The sequence below is a fragment of the Cynocephalus volans genome, chromosome 16 (assembly GCF_027409185.1).
Source record: "Cynocephalus volans isolate mCynVol1 chromosome 16, mCynVol1.pri, whole genome shotgun sequence".
In the NCBI taxonomy this organism is placed as follows: Eukaryota; Metazoa; Chordata; class Mammalia; order Dermoptera; family Cynocephalidae; genus Cynocephalus; species Cynocephalus volans.
This window is the reverse complement of record NC_084475.1, coordinates 40,572,169-40,594,319: the sequence shown is the minus strand read 5'-3', so window position 1 is coordinate 40,594,319 and position 22,151 is coordinate 40,572,169. Positions and strand designations below refer to the sequence as shown.

The following is a 22,151-nucleotide window of genomic DNA, read 5'->3' as shown; positions in this document are numbered from 1 at the left end:
TAAAGAAATAAATCCCAAACTGGAAGAAGCTAACCAACAAAGAGTTAGCCTTGAAATATATAAAAAGAATAAGAGATGTGATTTGAAACTTAAAAAGAGTATAAAAGGTTTAAAACAACAATTGTAGAGAACAAGAGAGGCTATTGACTAGAGACAAACACAGGATTGCCCAGCTTTATTGACCGCCTGGGTGAATCAGACCCAAATGACCCGGCGGTGGGAGTGGTACAGAGACGCATTAGGCACATAGAACAGAGGGACTGAGGGGAGACAGCCCAGATGAGGGAAGAGTGGAAAACACAGCGTGGCCTCTCTTCAAGGTACAGGGAAAATAAAACTACACTTCTAAACATGCTTCCACATAGATTACCTGAGGCGTTTGCTCTCAGGCTAGTGAATTATGGAGAAGCTTGATATCCAAGTTCAGGCTCAGCGTGAATGAAGTGGTGGGAGGGGGAGTGGATTTTAAAGTCTTGGATGCTGGAGCAGCATCGGCTTTGAGTGGAGACATGATCCCCAGGTGTGACTGGGAAGAGATGGAAAGACGAACTGCATTGGACCCTAGGAGGTCCAGCAGCTGGCAGGGAGGACAGTGAATTAGAGCAGTCACCAGTGTGGAAGCGGAAGGTGGTGAGCAGGGAGCTGGGTTGGTGCGATCAGCTATCATGACTTGTTTAGGGGCAACACATCCCATGGGGCTTACAGTTCTGAGTCCAATCTGTCCTTCACCCCAGAGTAGGAAAAGCAAATTTACTGCCCCAGGCTGGGGCTGGTGGGTTGGCAGGGGTGACAAGGGAAGGCTTCTGCAGAAGCTCAGGGGCAGGCAGGAGCTCTGGGAGGCAGTAACATAGAGAAGGAGCTGCCATTGCCATCTGATACAAAAAGGCTCTGTGCCTTCTACACATGTCAGCAGACTGAGAGTGTGCACGGCCACTCGGGGTCCTCTTTTCCTGGTCCTGATGTTCTTTATGATCAGACTCCTCTTGAGAAGAAAGGGGGTGGAGGGACACTAAGTCCTGATCCCTCAAATTTGTCTCCAAACCAAAATGCTGCTGGACAGTTTTTTATCTCTTTAATTTTAATTTTTTTTAATGCAAAAGCAGTGATGGAAATGAGCTTGTGGGTTGGTTTCTAGGGAGACACATCTCAGAAGGCAACAGGTTTTGAGTAAGCAGAGAAGTGAATATTCTCAAGAGCGTATGAAGTGAGCAGAAACTACAGTAGTACGTCTGTGATGATGTCATGAGGGGCTGCCCCACCTACCAGGAAACTGCAAAGGGCTCATCAAGGCATATTTTTCCATGAGGCCACACTGCCCCAAGCCCTGGGTTTCACAAACTAAATACACATCTAGAGTGCAGGTCTTTATTATATAAATTCATTGGGTGCTGGGGTGAGAAAGATGTCACATGAACTCTAGAACTAAATCCCTTAGCTGAACTTGGCAACGGTTAGATAGGCCTTAGAATATTATATGGCATGGAGTTTGTAAAGGAAATCAAAAGAAACTTGAAGGACAGAAGAGAGAAGGGGTCTTCTCTATGCAACGCTTCCTTGCTCTGTGTGCTGTCCTATGCAGCCTGGGGCTCTGGAGCAAGAGGGTCCTGGCCCTGCTCTTGCTGGCTAAGTGTGCATGTCCTCACCTCTCCTAGCCTCAGTTCCCTCCCCTGCCCCTGTCAAAGGAGAAAAACAACGCCCACCTCCTGTCCACCTCATCTGTGAAGCATCTAATACTGTCCGAGCACATCAATATTCTCAAAAATGAAAATTATTTTAATTATGATTTTTAAAATTCCTGACTTATTTTCTAACTTTCTAGGTATTGAGATAAGATAATTTATTGCTTGTAAAGGACACATTTCCTTAGCCTGGAGGTAGGAATACTGTACATTTCTTATAATGAATAACTTGCCTTAAAATGCAGTTGAGTACCGAATGTACCAAACTAATGTAAATGTTAATAATAGAGAAACTGGGTAACGGGAATTGCTCAAGTTCTCTGCAAACCTAAAACTGCTATAAAAATAAAGTCTATTCCTTAAAAAAGAAATAAATAAAATGCAGTTGACCTTTTCAGCAGGAGCCATGATTAAGTGACATGCCAAGTGTCAGGCCGAATTTTGCAGAACATTCCCATGAAACACCCAGAGAAGTACATTCAACCTCATTTGGTTTCATGACCTCCAAGCGGCTGCTAGGATTGTGATCCTGCCTGCGTTTCTAGGAGTCTGCAGGACTGCTGGCTGCTAGGATTGTGATCCTGCCTGCGTTTCTAGGAGTCTGCAGGACTGCGGCAGCGTCTAGCCGCGGGGAGCTTTCACAGTCGGCACTGTCTCCAGGACTGGCACACCAGCGGCGCTCGGTGCAGGCTGCGGGTTCAGCGCCTCCCAGGCGGCGTGAGCTGGGACGTGAACTGACCGCCCGTGCCGGGGGCGCCTCCCGCGGTGGTGCAGTCTCTCCTGGGGCCTCGGCATGATGACCGTGTGCCCCAGCTCCTGGCCAGCTTTTCTGTGGAGAGGCAGGCTGTGCACCGGGGTCTCTGGATGCTCAAGATGAGAAGTCCCATGAACATCTGCAGCCTCTCGTCTCAGACCTGCACGCTGCTGAAAGGTTCTGACAAAGGCTGGGTGGATGCTTTCTGCAGAAGGGTCTCACCTGCTCAAAATCGGTTCTTTTTCGAAATGTTCTGCCAGCCCTGTCAGTAGTCGGGCTCAACTGACCTTTGAGAATAGTCTCTGCTTGCTGAGGCCTGACGGGGTCTACCCAGAGCAGTGATTCACCATGCTAGTAGCTTCAATGAAAAAAATTCTGAATAAAAGTACTTCCCACAAAGATTAAGCACCATTGGTTTTGAGTCCTAGGTCCTCATGTACTCATCAAGTGAGTCTGAGTTTCCTCATCTGTAAGGTGAGAATAATAATTGTACTCCTCTCATCCAGACCATTGCAAAGATCACTTTTAGCTCCCGGCCTGGCATGTAGCAAGTGCTCCTTAAATGTTAGCTTGTGCTATTTCTGTTCACACTAACAAAGGGTCTCTAATTAAACCACATTTATAAGACATTTTGCTCTGATGTAAGAAGCTTTTCAGTAGCTACTGGAGGACACTTCAGAAGCTACAGATGTCACCAGCATTCCTTGGATACGTTTCTCCATTTTCCACCTGTACAGATTAGAATATTAGCCGTAGACCTTGTGTCACTAAATGTATTTGACACAAAGCACTTCACTGATTCACTACCCTGAACCTAAGAGAGGATTAACTGAAGCACTTTCCAGAAGGAAACCTATTTTGTCTTTTCAGCTCACTTGGTGGTGGCAATCAGAAACATTCGGATGAGCTCCAAAAGGAAATGATGCTAACCCCCCCCCACCCTGCACACACTTCATTAAATTCCAAGGCGGAAAAGCAGTGTTTTAGGTATTTAGGGGAGGAAACAAGTAGAGCCAATGGAGCCTGAGGAAGGATGTTAGCTCGGCCAGAAAGAGAATATTGGTGCGTGATTCAAGAAAACGGTTGGGAATGTGGAAAGGGCCCGCCCCGCGTGGAAACGCTGTGTACGTACCAACTCCTTCTTCTTCATGCACTCCATGAGGATGATGAACAGATGCTGAGCTTGGGTTCGAGTGTATGTGAACGTCTTCTGAATAGTTACCAATAGCTGGTCCCTCAAGGACTCATTTATAAGTCTGCAATTAAAAACAATGCCAAACACAGGTCAAACCAGCTCCTATTCAGCACCTATTTCTGAGAAATATTACAGAACACAAGAAAGCATTATGAGAATTTATTCTAGAGAGGAGTTACTTTTCCCTGTATCTTTTCATAATAGTGTTTTTGACTGTGATAATTTAAAAAGCAATGCATTTAAAAATAAATCAATTTCTATATCTCAGAAACTAACAAAGAGGATTAATTTAATTCTTTTTTGCCTCTCTTTTTCCTTTTCTTTTCTTTTTTCTTTCTTTCTTTTTTTTTTTCTATATGTCCCTCTTCTTCAAGTTGTTATTAGAAACTACCTTCACTTAATCATCTGCATCTTGGTAAGAATTTACTATATGACTTTAATGAAGGAGATTTAAATTATGTCAACTCTAATTGTCGAAAGAAAGGTTATAACTCATGAATGGATTTCCAAGCATCAATAAGCAGAAATAGGAGTATGTTTCCTCTAAAATCATTCCAGGTAGGTGGTAGCCTACCTGGCCTGTGATTAGCATCCTTATTATTTACATCAGGCTTTTGCTCTGTTATAGCAAACAAGAGTCTGATCCATAAGGACGTATCATACTGGCTACTTTATTTAAAAAAATAGTTTTTATAGTGTAGAAGAATGAATGAAAGCAGGGAAGATGCATATTCAATGAATGCTCAATTATGTCTTGAATACAGACCAATCACAACTAATTTTTAACTCCTCTCTCACTAGCCTGGTAAGAACGAGGCTATTATCTATACCAGCTATCAAATGGCAGAGAGTAAAAACTCACTTTATTATTAACAGGTACTGTTCAAAGTCAGGAATATAGAACCACTCTCAAGGACCAGTGGCAAAATTACCATAATTTGCCTAGTATTTTACAGTTAACAAATTGCTTTCATAATAGAAGTATCAGCAACTCTCAGATAAAATAGTAAAATAAATTATTAGCTCATTTGATGCTTTCAGGAACTCTATAGACAGGAGATTTGTCCAATTTCACAGGCCGGACATTTTAGCCAGAAAGAGCCAAATACTTAAGGTCACACAGCAGATAAGTGACAGAGCCAGAACCACAATCTAGTTCTTCTGACTCCTTGTCCAGGGTTCTTCCCACTACACCAGGCTGCCTCTTTTTACACCAAGTGCACCGCACCACCACCTCCCTTCATCACTGAAGCTACTTGAGCAGGCAGTTGTGGAATTTCCTTTAACACGAAAGCAAGACAAATGATATTACTTAAAAGAAAGCAAGACGGGAAGCTTGAGAATGTCTTCCTATCAGTGGCGTGCTGTGCACCAGGTTGTGTGAGGTTCACCTGAAGTACTAGGGTAGATATTGTGGTGGCCCTACTTTGAGTAGGGTACACTCCCCATGACAGAACAATACCAAGAATCCTGGAGGGTCACTCAGCCAGAGGGAGGATTGGGCTGCCCCTTCTCACCCCTCTCCCAGGAAGATGTCTATCTAGAATATACACTTTTAGAAAAAAAGGATCATCCAAATAAGGATGAAATAAATGATACCAGATCATTTCTCAAGACTACTAAGTTGTTCTGGATGACGCTGTGGTCTTAGCTGTGGACCAGCCTGAAACCATTCATTCATTCATTTGTTCATTCAGTCAACAAAGGCATAGTGAATGTTTCTTAGTGCCAGACACTGTGGCATGTGCTAGGGATAAAGGGATAGATGAGATACATACACTCCCAGCCTTCAATGAGCTCATGTCCCAGTGGGATAGAAAGACATGAACCAGCAATTCAACAGTGATTGTCAGTGGCAAAGGAGTAAAGAAGCTGGTAACAGATGCATGTCATCTAGCGGGCTCGGGGAAGAATCCTCTGAGGAAGTGTTGTTTCATCTGAGACTTGAAGAAAGAATGAACATTAGCAGATCTGGGGGTGGTGGAGTTGGGCAAGAGCATTCTCAGCAGACAAAATGGCATGGACGAGCCTAGTCTGAAGAAAGTAAAAGAAGGTCAATATGGCTGGAGCATAGAGGGCAAATTAAAGACTGCAAAAAGATGGGGTTGCAGAGGGGGTGAGCAGGGACAAGATCATGGTGAGCCCTGGAGACTGTGTTAGAGATTTTGGGTTTTATCCCCCAGGCAATGAGAAGCCATCGAAGGATTCAAGCAGCAGAGTGACACGATCACATTTGTGTTGTCAGTTAATTTTCTTAAAGAACCAAGACATGAGCACTTACACCTGGGCATGCGTCTACTTGACAGGTAACCTAAGTGGATGGGTCTAGAGAGTTTTGTAATATCAAGTGTACATAAATATTGTACATGATTAACAACAGAAGGGACTCTCCTGATTAGCCACTTGATAGATCCAGTCATTCGTCGGCAGGTGTTTAATCTGGTAACAACCGACAATTTGTTTTTCATTGCCAACCATCTGTAATGAAATCCCAGTTCCCTGATGTCATTAACAGTTTGAGGACTCTGTCACTTGTTTCCAGTCTGTCACTTTGTAAACATTGATGAATGATGTGTTGCAGTTTAGCTGATCATTAGTTTTAGTGGTTAGGAGAGCTGAAAGACAGAAAGAATCCTATACTTTCAAGCTTAATTTCACAACTGACTAAAGTTGTGGCTTTGGCTAAATCATTTAGCAGCAAGCACCATAGAATGCTAGAAGCAGGATTCTCTAGGTTTGTGTTTTCCAAAGCATGGGACGCCTACCACTGATGGAACAGAGATGACTTTAGGTAGAACAAAGGTCCTTCTGAAGCATTAAGTTACACTCATTAAACATCAAATAACTGCTACTCCTGGTTCAGTTCTTTTTTCCATCCTTCTGACTGCATCAAGAGGAAAGTCTCATTTTTAGTGCTTCTCTGCTTTTAACAGCCCCCCAACATTTGCAGATTTCACCTCTTAACAAAGAAATAACAGATATTAGTTCTCATTACATTGATGGGAGTTTAATAACATTGTTTTAAATAATTTCCCAGATAACATTTGATGTGTCCATAGCACATCATGGTTTACCACCCACAATGGGCTATACAGACAATCTCATTACAATCTGTGAGGCAAGCAGGTGTTAATTCCATTTTGCAGAAGAGGAAACTGTAGCCTAAGGAGGTTAAATGATTTGTGCCAAGTCACATAGCTCGATGATCTCAGCGTTTGAGGTGAGCCTATTGACTTGAGTCCTGTCCCCATGGAGTTGCTTTTCCCGGTTGTGTTTTATAAGCACATCTTTCAGTTTCCTAATCATCTGCATTGGAGGCAGAAATTCAAGCTCATTTGTTGTGGGAAAATGATATTCCTTTTTGTTTATACAGAGAATATCTGAAGAAAATCAGACAGATTTAGAGAAGATAAGAGGAAACTGGTAAACAAGGGCAACGGCAAAGTGCATTTAGTAGTTTGAGGATTTATTTTCTTCTCATTTTTCACATGTATTTGCCCTACTGAACTGGATGTTTTCTGTTTGATACAAAGGCTTACTCCGTCTTCTTCAAGGACCCTTTCTTATTTTGTGGCAGGACACTGGGAAGCTTACTTTTCTGAAGTTATTGTTTTTCTAATTCTTCCCATTTATTTTTCTGCACAATATTGATTAAAAAAATTTGGCTGTAATATTTAATCATCAACAAAATTAGAGATAAGTCCACTTTAGATTTCTTTTTATGGCACTAGAATAGTGATTAAAAATTTCTTGACATCAAAACATGGTCTTACATAGTCTTGTCAAAACACTTCCTGACACCAAAACATATTATTTGAAATTTTAGTTTTAGAATTGGGTTGATGACAAAGTGGTCCTATTTATGGAAACTGTTACTTTGTGGCTCCATATGTACCAATGTTATTTTTGGTACACTTCAAATTAGAGGGTTTTGTGATAGAAAGTGTGGTCATTATAGTAAGGAAGATCTCTGCACTATGGCATTTGTGTGTTCATTTTAATGCTGTACTTATGGTGAGTCACCAAGTAATTTAAAATAAGTCAATGTTTATCCAGTGCTCAGGGTAATCAACAAAACTTCCCACAGTTTGCTGTTAGTGTTTTGATCAAATGCTGGCCGTACAACCCACACATAGAAATACTTTTCTCAGAATAAATTTAATTACCTGTAATATCAGAGTTTTGTTCCTAGATTAAAAAATTAGAAATACATTTAGAACTTAATGGGGTCTCTAAGAGCATAATGGCTTTCGAGCAGAGGAGGCCTTCCTGTGACCTCTACAGATGCTTTCTATGAGTTTATTCAGACACAATATGAGAAAATTTTACCTGTATAAATAAGAAATTATTATTTATACAGGTAAATTTTAAATTTTATAATGATACAAATTGTTATTTATATAGTACCACAATTTGTTACTTAAAAGACATCATTTCTAATGGAATATCTAATTCTCTAACGAGAAACAAATTTTATCATTTGCTTGAAACCAAAGCAAATTACTAAGTGTTATATTAAGGGCACAGAAAGTTACATGTCTTGCTTAAGGTCACAGAGAATGGCATCTTTCTTTCTTTCTTTCTCTCTCTCTTTTTTTTAAATAGAAGTTACCACTTCCTCCAAAATGTCATGATTCTGGAGCCACAGGAACAGCATGATTCTTTCTAGAGAGGCAGGATAGCATCATAATAAAAGCATTGTAGCCACCGGAGTCAGGCTATATGGATTTAAGCTGTCACCTACTGGCTGTGTAATCTTGTGCAAGTTATTTTGTCTTTATGTTGTGTTTTTCATACACGTAAAATGGGAATTATAATAGTACTTATCTCATAAGCTTGTGAGTAATAAATGAGTTAAGCTTTGTAAAGGCTTAGAGAAATGCCTGACATTCAGCAAGTCCTATACAAGCATTTGCTATTATTAAAACACAGTCTTATAATGCTTCTTGGAAAAAAGTCACTGACGCATTCCTTCTGGTGAAGTAGCATGGCCTGGTCAGGGACTCTGTGTACAATGCATAGCTCTCTCCTGATATAACAGTGCTCTGCATACCTGGTGAGCACAGTGGTATAAGGATGGAGAAATACCTTTCCCACTTCAGAGAGGTTAGAGAACACCAGTTCTTTCTTACGTTTGGGAAATGGAGATACTTATCAGATTTAGCAGGCTTAATCATGGTGGAGTCTTGCAAACTCTCTATGCAAACACCTGCTTCCTCATTCATTCATTCATTCAACAAATAATATTGATGCCTACTGTGTGCCAGGGACTAGGCTAGAGGCAGAGAGATGAATAATATTCAGTTATAGACTCAGGGGACTCACAGGGTTGTATGCTATCTATTTCAGTAATCTGGTTTTAAACTTAGTTATGTAAAACAGCATTTATTTATTGTGTGGATGGTTTTGTGGATCAGGAGTTCAGGCAGGACAAAGTGGGGATGACTCATCTCTGCGCCTTGATATCTGGGGTCTCAGCTGGAGTGGCTGGGATGGTTAAGGATAGCTGTGATGGTTCAACTGTGGCCATGTGTCTGGGGCCTCAATTCTTCTCCATGTGTCTTCTGCTGGGGCTGTAACATCCAAGATAGATTCTTTACTTCCAAGTGTGGTACCTGGGCTGGGATGGCTGAAAGAGCTGAGGGTTGGTTTGGATTGGTCTCTCATTGGTCGTTGTAGGGTAGATATACTTCATACATGGAAGCTGGCTTCTTCTAAAGTGAGAGTTCCAAGGAAGTGATCAAAGAGGCCCAGGCAGAAACCGCAAGGCTTCATATAACAGCCTCAGAAGTCCTAGAATGTCATTTTTTTTGCATTTGATTAATCAGGCAAGCCACTAAGAGCAGCTCAGATTCAAGGGGAGGGAAAGAATAGACTACATCTCTTGATGGGAGACAGTTATAAATATATAGGGAAGGATCATCTTGGAGGTAAGTAACTTGATCAAGTGATTATGTACAGATGAGACTTTCTGAAGAAGTGATCTTTTCCATATTTCAGGGGGAAACAGCCTCAGCTGTCTTACTTTGATTCTGTCTTTTAACAGCTGATTATAATAGGAACCACCATTTTCCTTAAAAGTGATAGTCCAAACTTTCATAAATATTTGCAAAATATTAATACTGATTTGGTGTATAGAATCTATATTTTTCCTTTCGATCCACCTACCTATTTATATTTATTTAGCACCCCCTATGTACTAGATATTTCTTTTAGGCCTTGGGTATATGGCTAAAGCTCTTTTCTTTTTTCTTGGTTACCATCAGCACATTTTGTTCCTATTAAATGCTTTATGTTAGGGATATCTTTGGTAAAATGTATGCATGCTCAAGTCAGCCTTTAAGACCTAAGTTAAGTCACCACCAAAAACAGAGGTGCATGTTTTTGATATTTTCTCCACAGCTAGGCTCGTCTCCTGCAGCTTTTTCAGACATATTCCATGAAATACTGTATTTTCCAAGCATTCCAGACTCTTGCATGCCTCTGTGTCCTTGACCTTGCTGTACCTGCTGCTGGGAATACTCTCTACTCCTGAATTCATTACTCAAAACTCATCCTTCAACTCTCAGTTCAAACTCCACCTCTTGTGTGAGTCTCTGATTGCCACTCCCTTGGTGTCTTCACAACATTTGATAAATATTATAATTTTCATATTGCATTCGATATATTTGTGTACATGTCTGTCTTCCTCCAGTAGATTATGAACGTCTTGAAACAGTGATTGCATCTTTATTCTGCCTGTATCTTAAGTTCTAGAAGGGTGTTCCATGAATTCAGTGTTGGATCTAGAAGAATGTCTGTAGATTTGCTTAATGAGTGAGTAGTTGCCTGCTCTTTGGTGGCTAACCAGGCAGTCTTTCCAGAGCTCCTTTGCTCCTCATGGTGGGATGAACTTCAAGACAATTTAAGAGAATGAGAGAAGTGGTAGAGGGATTTATCCCTCAAAAATTTGATTTTCTTAATCCTTTTTCTTTGAGTTAGATTCACTCTAAGAAATATTCTTGGCTTCTGTCCATCTTTAAACTCACAGGGCGTTTGGCAACGAATTGGCCACTCAAATTGAAGGCCTATATTTGGTTCTACTTCTGGAGGCTATTTCCCCTCTTTGAATTGCTTTGAAGCTCTTGTCAGGGGCAGGTTCTTATTCATTTGTATCTCCTCCATAATCTTTAGGGCAATATCTTGCCAATAAAAATGTCCAATTACTGTTTGAAGACTTTAAGAATTTCAATGATATCAAGATAATTCCCTCACAGAGATCATGGTGGTTTTGACAACTGGAATTAACCGTATTACATAAAAGTCAATACAACATACATCTACATTTTTTCAACTAATTCCACATTGTACGTGGAAGGGGTGAGGTCAGTTTTGTAATCTTCTATAGAATATAGAATGACATAATTAAGGCACTATGACATGGTGCCTTTGGTTGGAATTCAGCTCCTTTACTTACTAGTGAGGGACCTGAGACAGGTTATTCAATCTGTTTAAGCCTTCATCTGTTTAGCTGTTAAATAGGGCTAGTATGTGTTTTTGAAGGTTGATACATTTGGGAATAAAAGATCATGAATGGAAAGCATCTAACCCTGTTCTTATCACATAGTAGGTGTTGAATAATTGGCAAATTTTTTGGTATAAGTGCTCTAGGGGCTTTCACACCTGCAGGGACTCTCAATGATGTCTAGCTCAGGACTGAAGCAGGGTACCTGGTATGCAAATTAGCTGGAGGAGACCATCTCTACGGAGAAAAGAAAGATTCCAATATTTCTATAAAAGTTGGGTAGAACAGGTCTGTTAATGGGATGGAAAGGGCCATGATTCAAAACAAATTAGCCAAGGTACCAGTGGAGAAAGCCCATTAGCTTTTGGATCATGTTCATCAAAGTCATGCAGAAACAAACAAACAAACTGGTGATACTAAGATGCCCCCAAACCATTACTGTTACATAACTTTATAGCCTCTTGAAGTCAAAGACGTGTTGAAGGTGTTAGGATCAGAACTCTCACTTGACTGTCCTCTCCTCCTGAAGCTTAGACTTTAATGTTTCTGAAGTCTGTATGTTCTAGGGAAGGCACTATCTGAAAATTCTGCTGAGGGATTTGAACCTCCGGATAAGGAATAATGCAATTAGATCAATCATTTCACAGATGAAGAATCTGAGGCTTGCAGAGGTGATTATATAGCTGGTAAGCATCAGAGCTGGGTTTAGAGAACCAGAGAAGCAAGAAGGAATTATTTCTTGATGATGAATTACATAACCTAAATATATAGATTTAATTCAGTGTATTAGTGTAAAGTTCGTGATTTGTTATTTAAATGACTGGATGCAAGTGGAGATTTCTTCTGTTTTATCTATTTGACAGAATGTTATTTTATCGTATGTGTGAAAAGACTCAGTAATATGATTTCGAGGATCCACTGTTTTCCTAGAGTTACTCCCCCACTCTATCAGATGCAAATACATATTGAAACTATATAAAATTAGAAAGCAAATAAATACTTTGTTCAACAAGTAGAAGTTCTAAGAGCAACTCTTAGGATGAGTGATGATTTATGTTAAATTCACATTTAACTGCAACTGAAAGCACTATTTGAATAGAAAGTTGGAGAAGATCTAATGGAACACAGAAAAGTGACCAATACATGGGATGGGTTGGGTAGGAGGTTACTTTGCCCAACTCTGCCGAGGATCAACTCCAAGTAAAAATGGCCTCTATCACCTAAGGCCTGTGAGAAATAGTAGCTCTGATCTTGCTTTAGTATCTAGCTGAGAAAAGCTACTCACCTGGGCATTTCCTGAAGGTTTAATTTAGCAATGTGAGGTAGTAAGAAGGATCTTGGAGAAGCTTCCCATAATTGGGCAGGATCACACACATCAATAGTACAGACTGTTTTCCCACAAGTTTCATGTACTGCTACTAATATAGTGATAATTTCTTATGTTTAACTTTTTTTTTTTTTTTTAACCCACTTCAGTATCCTGAGCTGGCTATGGTAAAATGGAAGGCACAGAGGCACACAGAAAAGAAAACAGAGAATGGGTGGTGTGCTGGGGTTGAGAGTGGTAAGAGAGGCACTTGGCACCTACCATAAGACAAGCTTTGTGCTATGCATTTTGCATATAGCACTTCATAAGACAGATTAATCTAAGAAAATCCCAACTGGACTGTAAACTCCCTGGCTGCAAGGACTGTACATTATATTACTTATATATTTTCTTCTCCCCTTCCCTCAGTGCTAAGCAAGGTGCTGAAGACAGAAGCCTTTTCCATCCACCCCTTATCTTGATTCCATTTACCCTGCTTTTCCCCCCCATATTATATCACCTTCTAAAATATTTATGTATTATGTTTGTTATTTATTGTCTATGTAACCCTGCTAAAACATAGCAGGACTTTCTATTTGGTCCACTGGTATGTTTTCATGAGTGCCTGGAATGGTGCCTGGAACACAGGAGGTGTTCAAAAAATATTTGTTGTATAATTGAATACATAATGCTGGTTGAATGAAAGAATATAAAAATACATATGGAAAAATGTCAAATAACATTGGAAATATATTAGACATTCAAGGGTTCTCAATTTGGTGAAAACCAACTGCATAAATGCCAGAGCTATGCTATCCAATATGGTAGCCATTACCCACATGTGGCTATTTAAATTTAAATTAATTACAATGAAATAAATTTTTTTTTTTGTCTTTTTCGTGACCAGCACTCAGCCAGTGAGTGCACCGGCCATTCCTATATAGGATCCGAAACGCGGCGGGAGCGCCGCACTCTCCCGAGTGCGCCACGGGTCGGCCCACATTGAGATAAAATTTAAAATTCAATTCCTTAGTCACAGTAGCCACAGCTCAAGCACTCAGGGACTATTTGATTGGACAGCACAGATATAGAACATTTCCATTACCACAGAAAGTTCTGCTGGACATGCTGCTGATGAGGCAGGCAGAGCTGCCAAGTACTCCCCATTAGGAAGAGACTAGCAGGACATTTAGGCGAAAAATCCTAAACAGTGTTGGCTGTGTCTCTGCAATTTCTCTCTTCCTTTGCCTTTGGTTATGAATGTGCCCAAGAGTAGAAAGTGAAGTGTTGCCAAAGGATACAGGGACTGCCACATGGTTGGGTACATTCTCTGCTGCCAAAATTATAAGGAGAGCACATCCTCTGAGTTCATTGTGAGTGTACTTCCATCAGTGAACATTGTCCATAGCCAGGCAAGAGGAATAGTCAAATTTTTTTTTATTGTTTTAGGTCTTGTATGAAAGACCGAATCAAAGCTGGACTGAGACAGGTCAGCTCTCTGGGCAAGCTAAAACACATGCACCCCTTCAACTGACATGCTTTAAATGCTAGTCCAACATTTATGCAGAGAAGAAGTTAACCAGCATGTGAGAGAAGGGAGAGAAGATGGAATCTGGGGGCAGCCTCCTTTGTGGTCTGGAATAATGCAGTTTGGGGCAAGCAAAATAAACTTTCTGCAGAGATTGGGTCCCATCTTCTGAAGGCAGTATGGTGTAGCTGCCGAGAGCACAGATTCCAGCCCCAATCAGCCCGGGCAGACCACTCTCCAGCTGTGAGATGTTTAGCAAATTACCTCACCTTTCTGTTCTCAGTTTCCTCATTTATAAAATGGGGATAATAATTATAGCTACTTCACAGAGTTGGTGACATACAGTGTTTAGATCAAGTTCTTGCATGTAGAAGCTTTAAAAAGCATTAATTTCAATTCCTCAAGCATGCTGTTGGAGAGAGCGTCAGAGGGGGAAAAGCAGGTGTGAATTTAAATTCTCTCCAAAAGTAATTAATGCAGGTATTCCTTTTAACCTCAGATCCTACTCTGTGAGATGTCGGGGAAAATGCCATTTTCTCTATTTGTGTTACATATTCTGTGAAAGACTAGTTCCTAGGTATTTTTTTAAGAAAATATTATTTCTTATAAATTATCCATGGGCAATTGCTCAGTTAGCTTGTCCCTCAGTCCAGATCCAAACAGTACCCACAATACAGAGCTTCCTGTCCTTCATCTTCTAGGTATTACGCCTGTGTGAAAAGGCTCATACCATCAGAGAATTTAAGCACAGATGTGCTCCACAGTGTTGAAAAAAAAATGGACTATTTGCTTTGTTTGTCCTGAGTGTCTTTTAGGCAGCTGGGTTTCTTATTTTTCCCATTGGTTTCATAATTCAATGCACGACTTGATGACTGCATTGTCGTCTTATAGATATGGGGGTATCTATAAGATTCTGGTTTCATTCCAGTGTAACATTAGACATTCATGACATATTGACTGTAGGTCCCTTTCTTTGTCTCACCACACACTGTTAATCTATCACAGTACTCTTTCCTCTGAGCCCAGATGTGGCCTAAGAATCATTGAAAATCTTATCATTCCAGGAAGCACTACTAATTCACTGAAATAAAAACTATTTGTCATCTCTGCAGTAGAGATTGTGGAATCTCAAATATACCATCAAATGGCAAAAACCAAGGAGGGTTAAACAGCTCCAAATTGTAGGTCTGTCTCTAAGACACCGAGTGGTAGCTTCCATGGATTTAGAGGAATGACGTCTTTACTACCATTTGGGACCTTTAGGGGTTTCTGCTCATGGTTGGTCACTTTCTTTGCATTGAATATCTCCAGAAAAATATAATAAAAATGCATATCAACTCTAGGACAGCTGTCCAACAATTAGGACAATAAAGGAAAGGCTTTACTGAAACTGAACGGAGACTTTTCTAGACAACAGCAGTACAGACTCGAGTTAATCTGGAATTCTACTTTAATGCATTTCTAGTGTTTTCTCTTGTCGAAAAAGCTTTTATAGCAGGAGGTCACTGCTGTACTTAGTTTTCATAAATCCTGTGGTCCATGATCAACATCTGAGAATCGCATGGGGAATCTGGGGAAAATCCATCAAGAACATCCCACGCATTATTTATTATTAAAGATACTACTGGGTGAGGAGAATCCACTGTATTTCTAGGAGCTGCAGGTTCTAGTGTCAGCCAGGTTGATTCACAATTCATTTCCTCTAAAGCATAGGGATTAAGTACCAGGACATTTTATTATCTGTACCTCACTCAGATGAGTTTTAAATGTATTTGTGGATTTTAAAGCCCTTACTACATCTTTTCAGGAAAGAGAGGTGATGCTGTAGAACTTCAGAGAAAAATCTACTAGAAATTGTGTGTAAAGAAATGGATTTGTACATCTCATGATAAGGCAGAGAGCTGCGGGAGGACGATTCGGTCAGGTTGTAGGGTGAATGGAAGGTTCGCTGAGTGAGAGACGGCTCTAGACAGAGGCTGGGGCCAGAATGCAGAGGGTCACGAGTCCCGTAGATTAGTGGTCTTCAGCCGAGTTTTACAAAGAAGCCCCTGGAATTTTGAGGAAGAGCTCCAGGGATGCCTCAGAGAGGCTTTAGTGGGGAAGAGCCAGGCAGGGACATAGGGGCTATAGGAAAGTGGTTCTCAAAGTCTGGTGCCTGGACCAGCAGCATCAGTATCCCCTGGGTGCTGCTTTGAAATGCAAGTTACCCAACTCCAACCAGATTTATTGAATTAGAAAATCTGGCTGTGGAGCCCAGTGATTCACGTGTCTTTGTTGTTTTTCTTCCCATTTTCAAATACATATATTAAGTTGACAATAAAAATTTTGTATATTTATGGAATATATGATGTTTTGATCTATGTATACATTGTGGAATGGCTGAATCAAGCTAATTTACATATGAAGTAACTCACATACTTATTTTTTTTGTTGTGGTCACACTTAAAATCTACTCTGTCAGCAATTTTCAGATATACAATATATCGTTATTAATTATCGTTACTGTGATATACAATAGATCTCTTGAAGTTACTCCTCCTGTCTATCTAGCAATTTGTTTTAACAAGCCCTCTCGGTGATTCTGATGTAAGATAAAGTTTGAGAACCACTGCTCTAGGCCTTCCACTCCAGCTTCAGCAGAGTAAACCTGGATCTTGTCTGTTTTATGTATTGCACTTCTATCCAAGATTTCATTTGAGAAAGCGTTCAAGGGCCTTAAAAAAGTGAAGATCAATGTTACAGGCAAGTGGGAGGCTGGGACTCTTTCATGGTTGTCTATTACAGTTGTAAAACAGAAGGAAAGTGGGGTACAATGCTTTTAATGCTGCACTTCTAATGCTGGCCCTAATGACTGTGCCTCTCAAAAACCTGAGAATCACCGTGCACCATCAGCTAGCACCATTTCACCTTTGCTTTTCTCATCCTCCTGTCTTTCTTTTTCTTTTTTAATTGATCATATATTTTGAACTAGTCAGAAAATAATTTGCAAAAGAAATAAATAAGTGAACTGAATATCCCTAAGAAATCCATGTATATGTCTGTCAGTCCTGTCAAAACGAGTATTTTTACGGTATAGCTTGCTCTTCAGGAAAGAATTTTCAAGTCTGACAGATGTTTGGAACCAAGCGCAGCTGTGGTCAAGAAAGAAATAGGGTGTTTCGTGCTAAATACTTTTCAAGCCAACTGGGCTCCAAAGACAAAATTTGGCTGATTGTACAAGGTGCTTGTGGTAACGATACAGTGGCTTGAGGGGAGAATGTCTGTGAGGCACAGAAGCTGAAGAAGCTATTTTTCAAAACATAAAAGTATAATGAGAAAGCTAATTTTATAAATCTGAAAGCAGTTTAGAAGAGTGTGCTGCATGGTCCGCTTTCATTGGAATCATCTGGGGTTTTCCCATTTTCTTGGGACCCAACACAGATACATCAAAATTTGGAAATTTAGGGGAATCTGTTATCTCCTAAAACTCTCCAGGTGATTCTCAGTCATGTGGAAGTTTGATAACCACATGCTTGTTTTCAATGCTTTCTGTAAAAACGTAGCTAAGAGTTAGCTAAGCAGATCTCAGAGGAATGTAATTAATAGACACCTGTGAAATCTTCACTTGGCACTGATGGGCTTTCTAAAAGTCACGAACGATGGTTCTCTAAAAGGGATTTCTTTAGCATAATGGATTCCCCAGCTATGTTTTTTCCTCATGTTTACCCTTCATGTTCAGGAACACACTTTCTGAATGGGCTTGGAGTTGAGCATTTCTAAAGCAAATTTAATAATGTAGAAAACTGATTGGCTAATTTAGATCAATAAAACTTTCCCTTCCACGGTACTTTCTTCCCTGAATTCTAGATAAAAAATTTAAAATCAATGCTTCATTCTCATGTGGACACAACATGGAGGGATCAAACAGCAAACTGCAAGACAAAAGTATTTATTTTATTTTGCACCTTCCTGACGGAGCTATGCTAGCCTGTGGAGCTTGGATGCAATGACACAGTAGCTATGTATCCATACCTTTATCCTTTCTGTATTCCACAGAGGCGAAAGTGTCCCTCTGTGAAACCTTTCTCCATCTACTCCACTGTGCCTCTTTTCTGCCTTCTCAGAACTCAGTAACTAACATCTAATTGAAAATGATTTGTTATTACATTAGGTCAAATGAGATTATATATATACATCTCTTCAGGAAAGTTATACTTCTTTTCATAGTATAAATGATACCTAAAACAAGCATTCAAAAATATCTAGTGATTGATTTGAAAAATCATGTTATCAGTCCTATCTTTGTCTTCACTTAAATTTTAAACACATGTATATGTTACAGGCATTAACAGATATACTTAACTATACATAATTAAATTTATTGGATTAATTTGTCAGTTAAGTTAATGTTATTAAATTTAATTAGAATATATATAAATTCAAATAATGTGACACACACACACACAAAACACTACCACTCTATCTCAAAGGATTGGGCCTCTTTACCAATTTCCTTCAGTCCTGTTCAGATTGATTCTTTTCTCAGTGTGTACTTAAAATATATTATCTATTCCCCAAGAGGAAGTCATTGCTCATTAATTGTTCCTAATATCTAATACAAATTGCACTAGCACATAAGAATGTGCACAGTCTCTTGGTGTTTGCTCCATTGATACTTTCCCAAAAGTTACAAACAGACTGTTAAAGAACTTTAAGGCTTTCTGCTATCAGTGAATTCTGCTTCTTGCCCTAGGGTATCTAAAAGCGGTAACTACAAATGATTATTTTGTAACAAAGATGCCAAAATAAACATAAGCATGGTAATAAAATTTGGATGAATAAGGGGTTTCATTTTAGGACACAAGGGAGGGTATTCAAGGGAGGGTCAAATAGTTTTTTCTCAGTCATCCAGGCTGAACCCCAGTTTATTTAGATCGAGTTTTTTACGGAAAAGGGGAAGAAAGGAAATAGAGTTCTTATATTGCCATTTTGTAGATAATTAACATACACTGTTCCATTGAAAGGATTCTTTTATATATATACATATACTTTAAATGAGTTTGTTTTCTGTCAGTTACATCTCAATTAAGCTGCTTTAAAAATTAATACCTTGTACATTTTTTCCAGGCAGTCTCTACATTATTTGATATTTATTTAGTGTTTATTAATTACTAAGCTGATATTGTAGCACTCTTTTTTATTCCATGTTTCCCTTAATTTTTTTGTTATATTTTTCTATTTCTTTAAACATACCTTTTATAATTATTGAACTTCTTTTTTATTCAATAATTTTATAATTCTTGAACTTGGGGTTATTATACATACCGAATGAATTTTTTTCTTATTTTTCTAAAATATTTATTTATTTATTTTTGATTATACATTTTTATGGGGTACAGAGTTGACTATCAGTATTTGTGTACAATATATGATGATAAAATCAATATCATTAGCTTGTCCATCATTACAAATTGTAATTACTCTTTGTATCCTTTACCCAATTACTCCCTAACCCTCCTCTGCCTCCCCCTTTCCCAGGTCTGGTAACTATAGGTCTCTTTTCTCCTTCTGAAAGTTCAATGTTTTATTGTGGTCTTTTTTTTTTTTTTCATTGAAAGGATTCTTGTGAGGAATGCCCCACTGAAGTGTTTTATCCTCTGTGCTCTTTCAACCCTTTGTGCATTTATCAAAGCACATATGACCCTCTAGTTTTCTGTATTCATGCCTATGTTTTAATCTCCACTATAAAGTTCATGACAGCTAGGGTCATGTCTTCTTCATTTTCCAACAGTTCCATGCAAATAGTAGGCACTTAATAAATGTTAACTTGGAAAACAGTTTACAAAAATAACACTTTTTATGAATAAAGCCACAAGTATTTGTACAAGATGTTTCCAAGGTTCCTTACTTCTCTTCTAATAAAGTTACAAGAAAGAATTAAGTTTTGCAAGTTTTGACATGATTTCTTACAGAAAATTCTAGAAAAGAGACAAGATAAGATGAAATTAACAAAAACTAAAATGGGCACTTGAAGTCAGCAAGCTTGCTATTTCCTTCTCACTTGACATTTCAGTGATGTCTAAACCATGCTGGAAACACACATCATGGATATCAATTACTTTCTGCAGATCTTATAGAGACAAATGAAAGGGCTTTGGCTTCCTTCAGCTTTCCATGGAAATCACTGGAGCAGCAGGAGAAAACATTAGTGATTATTGAACAGAATTACAGAATGATTTGCCCTAGGGAAAACACTCTACACTTGGGTTTCTAAAATATCTAGTTTTCTGGTGACTTTCTCCTGTCTTTGGTCATTCTGATGTGGATTTGGAGAGAAATAAACTTTTACCACATCTCCGCTAGGAATATTTAGTCATATAATTTGAAGCCATGCAACCTATTTCTCCTCTTTCATCTCCAGTTGGTGTTCCACTTATGCCTTTGTCCCAGCTAATCCAAAAATGTTAAGGCCCTTAAGAAGCTCTCTTTAAATAAGAACGTTACATTTTTATTTGAAACGTGTCATCTATTCTTCTGTTCCCAATAGCAAGCCATTGCTAATTAATTCTTCACAATATCTAATACAGACTTCACTGGCACATAAGAATGTGAAGAGTCTTCTGGTATTTGCCCCGTTGATAATTTCCCAAAAGTTGTGAACAAACTGCTAAAAAAGTTTAAGGCTTTCTGCTACCAGCAAGTTCTGCTTTTTGTCTAGGGTGTCTAAAAATGTTAAAACCAGATGATTATTTTTGTCATAAAAATGCCACAATAAACATAAGAATGGTAATAAAATTTCATTGAATAGGGCATCATTTCAGAACACACATGCATTCAGATGCCTTTTTCACACCGATAACTTTTCATCGGTAAAGTACTTGCTCACTGATTGGGACATGAGGAGTGAGACCACATTTCTCTGCAATCTGAGACTTGGATTGACAGTTACCAGACAAAAGAATCTCTGATTCCATCATCAGGAGCCTATGGCCTTGCAAGGTGTTGCCGGCTATGGGGAATGCTATTTATGTTGCTTAATCAAAAACAACAAAAAGTGAAATCCTAGCATTAAAAATCTAGGTAATTGAATCTAAGGATATGTGGGTAGCATTAATCTCTTTATGTTTGTAGTGTTTAGTCATTCGTGATTCAGAAATAAATTTCATACTATTTCTAAAGCAGTCAAATTAGGAGAAAGTGATTAGTGACTCAGTCTAAACTATAACAGATGAGAAATAGAAAATCCATTATGACAATAAGGGAAAAAATGGAGTTTGACCATTTCTTTCATGTGGTATATGCCACAGAGGAGAGATGGGGAGCAAAAGATAAAAACAAGTATTTAATTGCATCTGTCTCTTAGTTTATCCAAACCCATTTGTATTGTGATAGGTATAGTCTGTCTTTTTCTGCCTCCAGTAATTTCATCTATAATAGCTAATCAGTTTTTCCAATTATAATTTGCTTCCAAAGCGGTTCTTCAAATTCACATTCTTAGAAGGGAATTCAAAGGCAAAATATAAAGTTCACAAAGATTAATATATAAGGTGTAAAAAATTTTCATTTACTCTTTTAAGATTATAAAATGAAAAGCTATTTAGCTGAATGTACACATTTATAGTCCTTGGGCCTGTATTACTTAAAAAATTTTAATTATATTTAAATTACCAAAGTAGCTGAAAAGATACTTATTAGGTCCTGAAAGAAAGGTTTTATAAATAGGGTGCATTTGTCTCCTACATTCAACTTTTATATGTACAAAGACACACATTTATTTATATAGATTTGCTTATATGAACATATAATTATGTATCTATATTTATTTGTAGTGAAATATTTATTTGTAAGTTACAGAAGAAATCCTTCTTATTGAATGAAGTCTAGGTGGGCCAATTTTTTTTAGCATAAATAAAACACACTACTGCAAAATAATGTTCTTTGGAAATGATTTTTTAAATTGGCTGCACATGCGTGGCTAGACAATTTCTTATCAAGCTAAATAAACATGATTAATTCTGGCAGTTATTCAGATAGTCACACAGAAACATTCTGACTTCATTTTATCATGATAAACTTAAAATTGCTTTCCCGGAACAAGAACACACTTTTATCATGCATATATAAGCACACAGGAGTATATATATAAAATACAAAGCTTCTCCTTGGGGTTCTGTCTTAATCATTTCTAAACGTTTCTTTAAAATTT

General features: G+C 38.7%; 1 protein-coding gene across 13 annotated transcripts in view; it reads right to left on the bottom strand.

The window, feature by feature from the left end:
• TRPM3 (transient receptor potential cation channel subfamily M member 3) overlaps window positions 1-22,151 on the bottom strand; it is an 877,808-nt gene that overhangs the window by 191,269 nt on the left and 664,388 nt on the right. For all 13 annotated transcript variants that reach the window (XM_063080764.1, XM_063080766.1, XM_063080768.1 and 10 more), the window contains one exon: window positions 3,566-3,689. In XM_063080764.1, coding sequence (XP_062936834.1) covers window positions 3,566-3,689 — 124 coding nt within the window. The remainder of the gene's footprint in view (window positions 1-3,565; window positions 3,690-22,151) is intronic.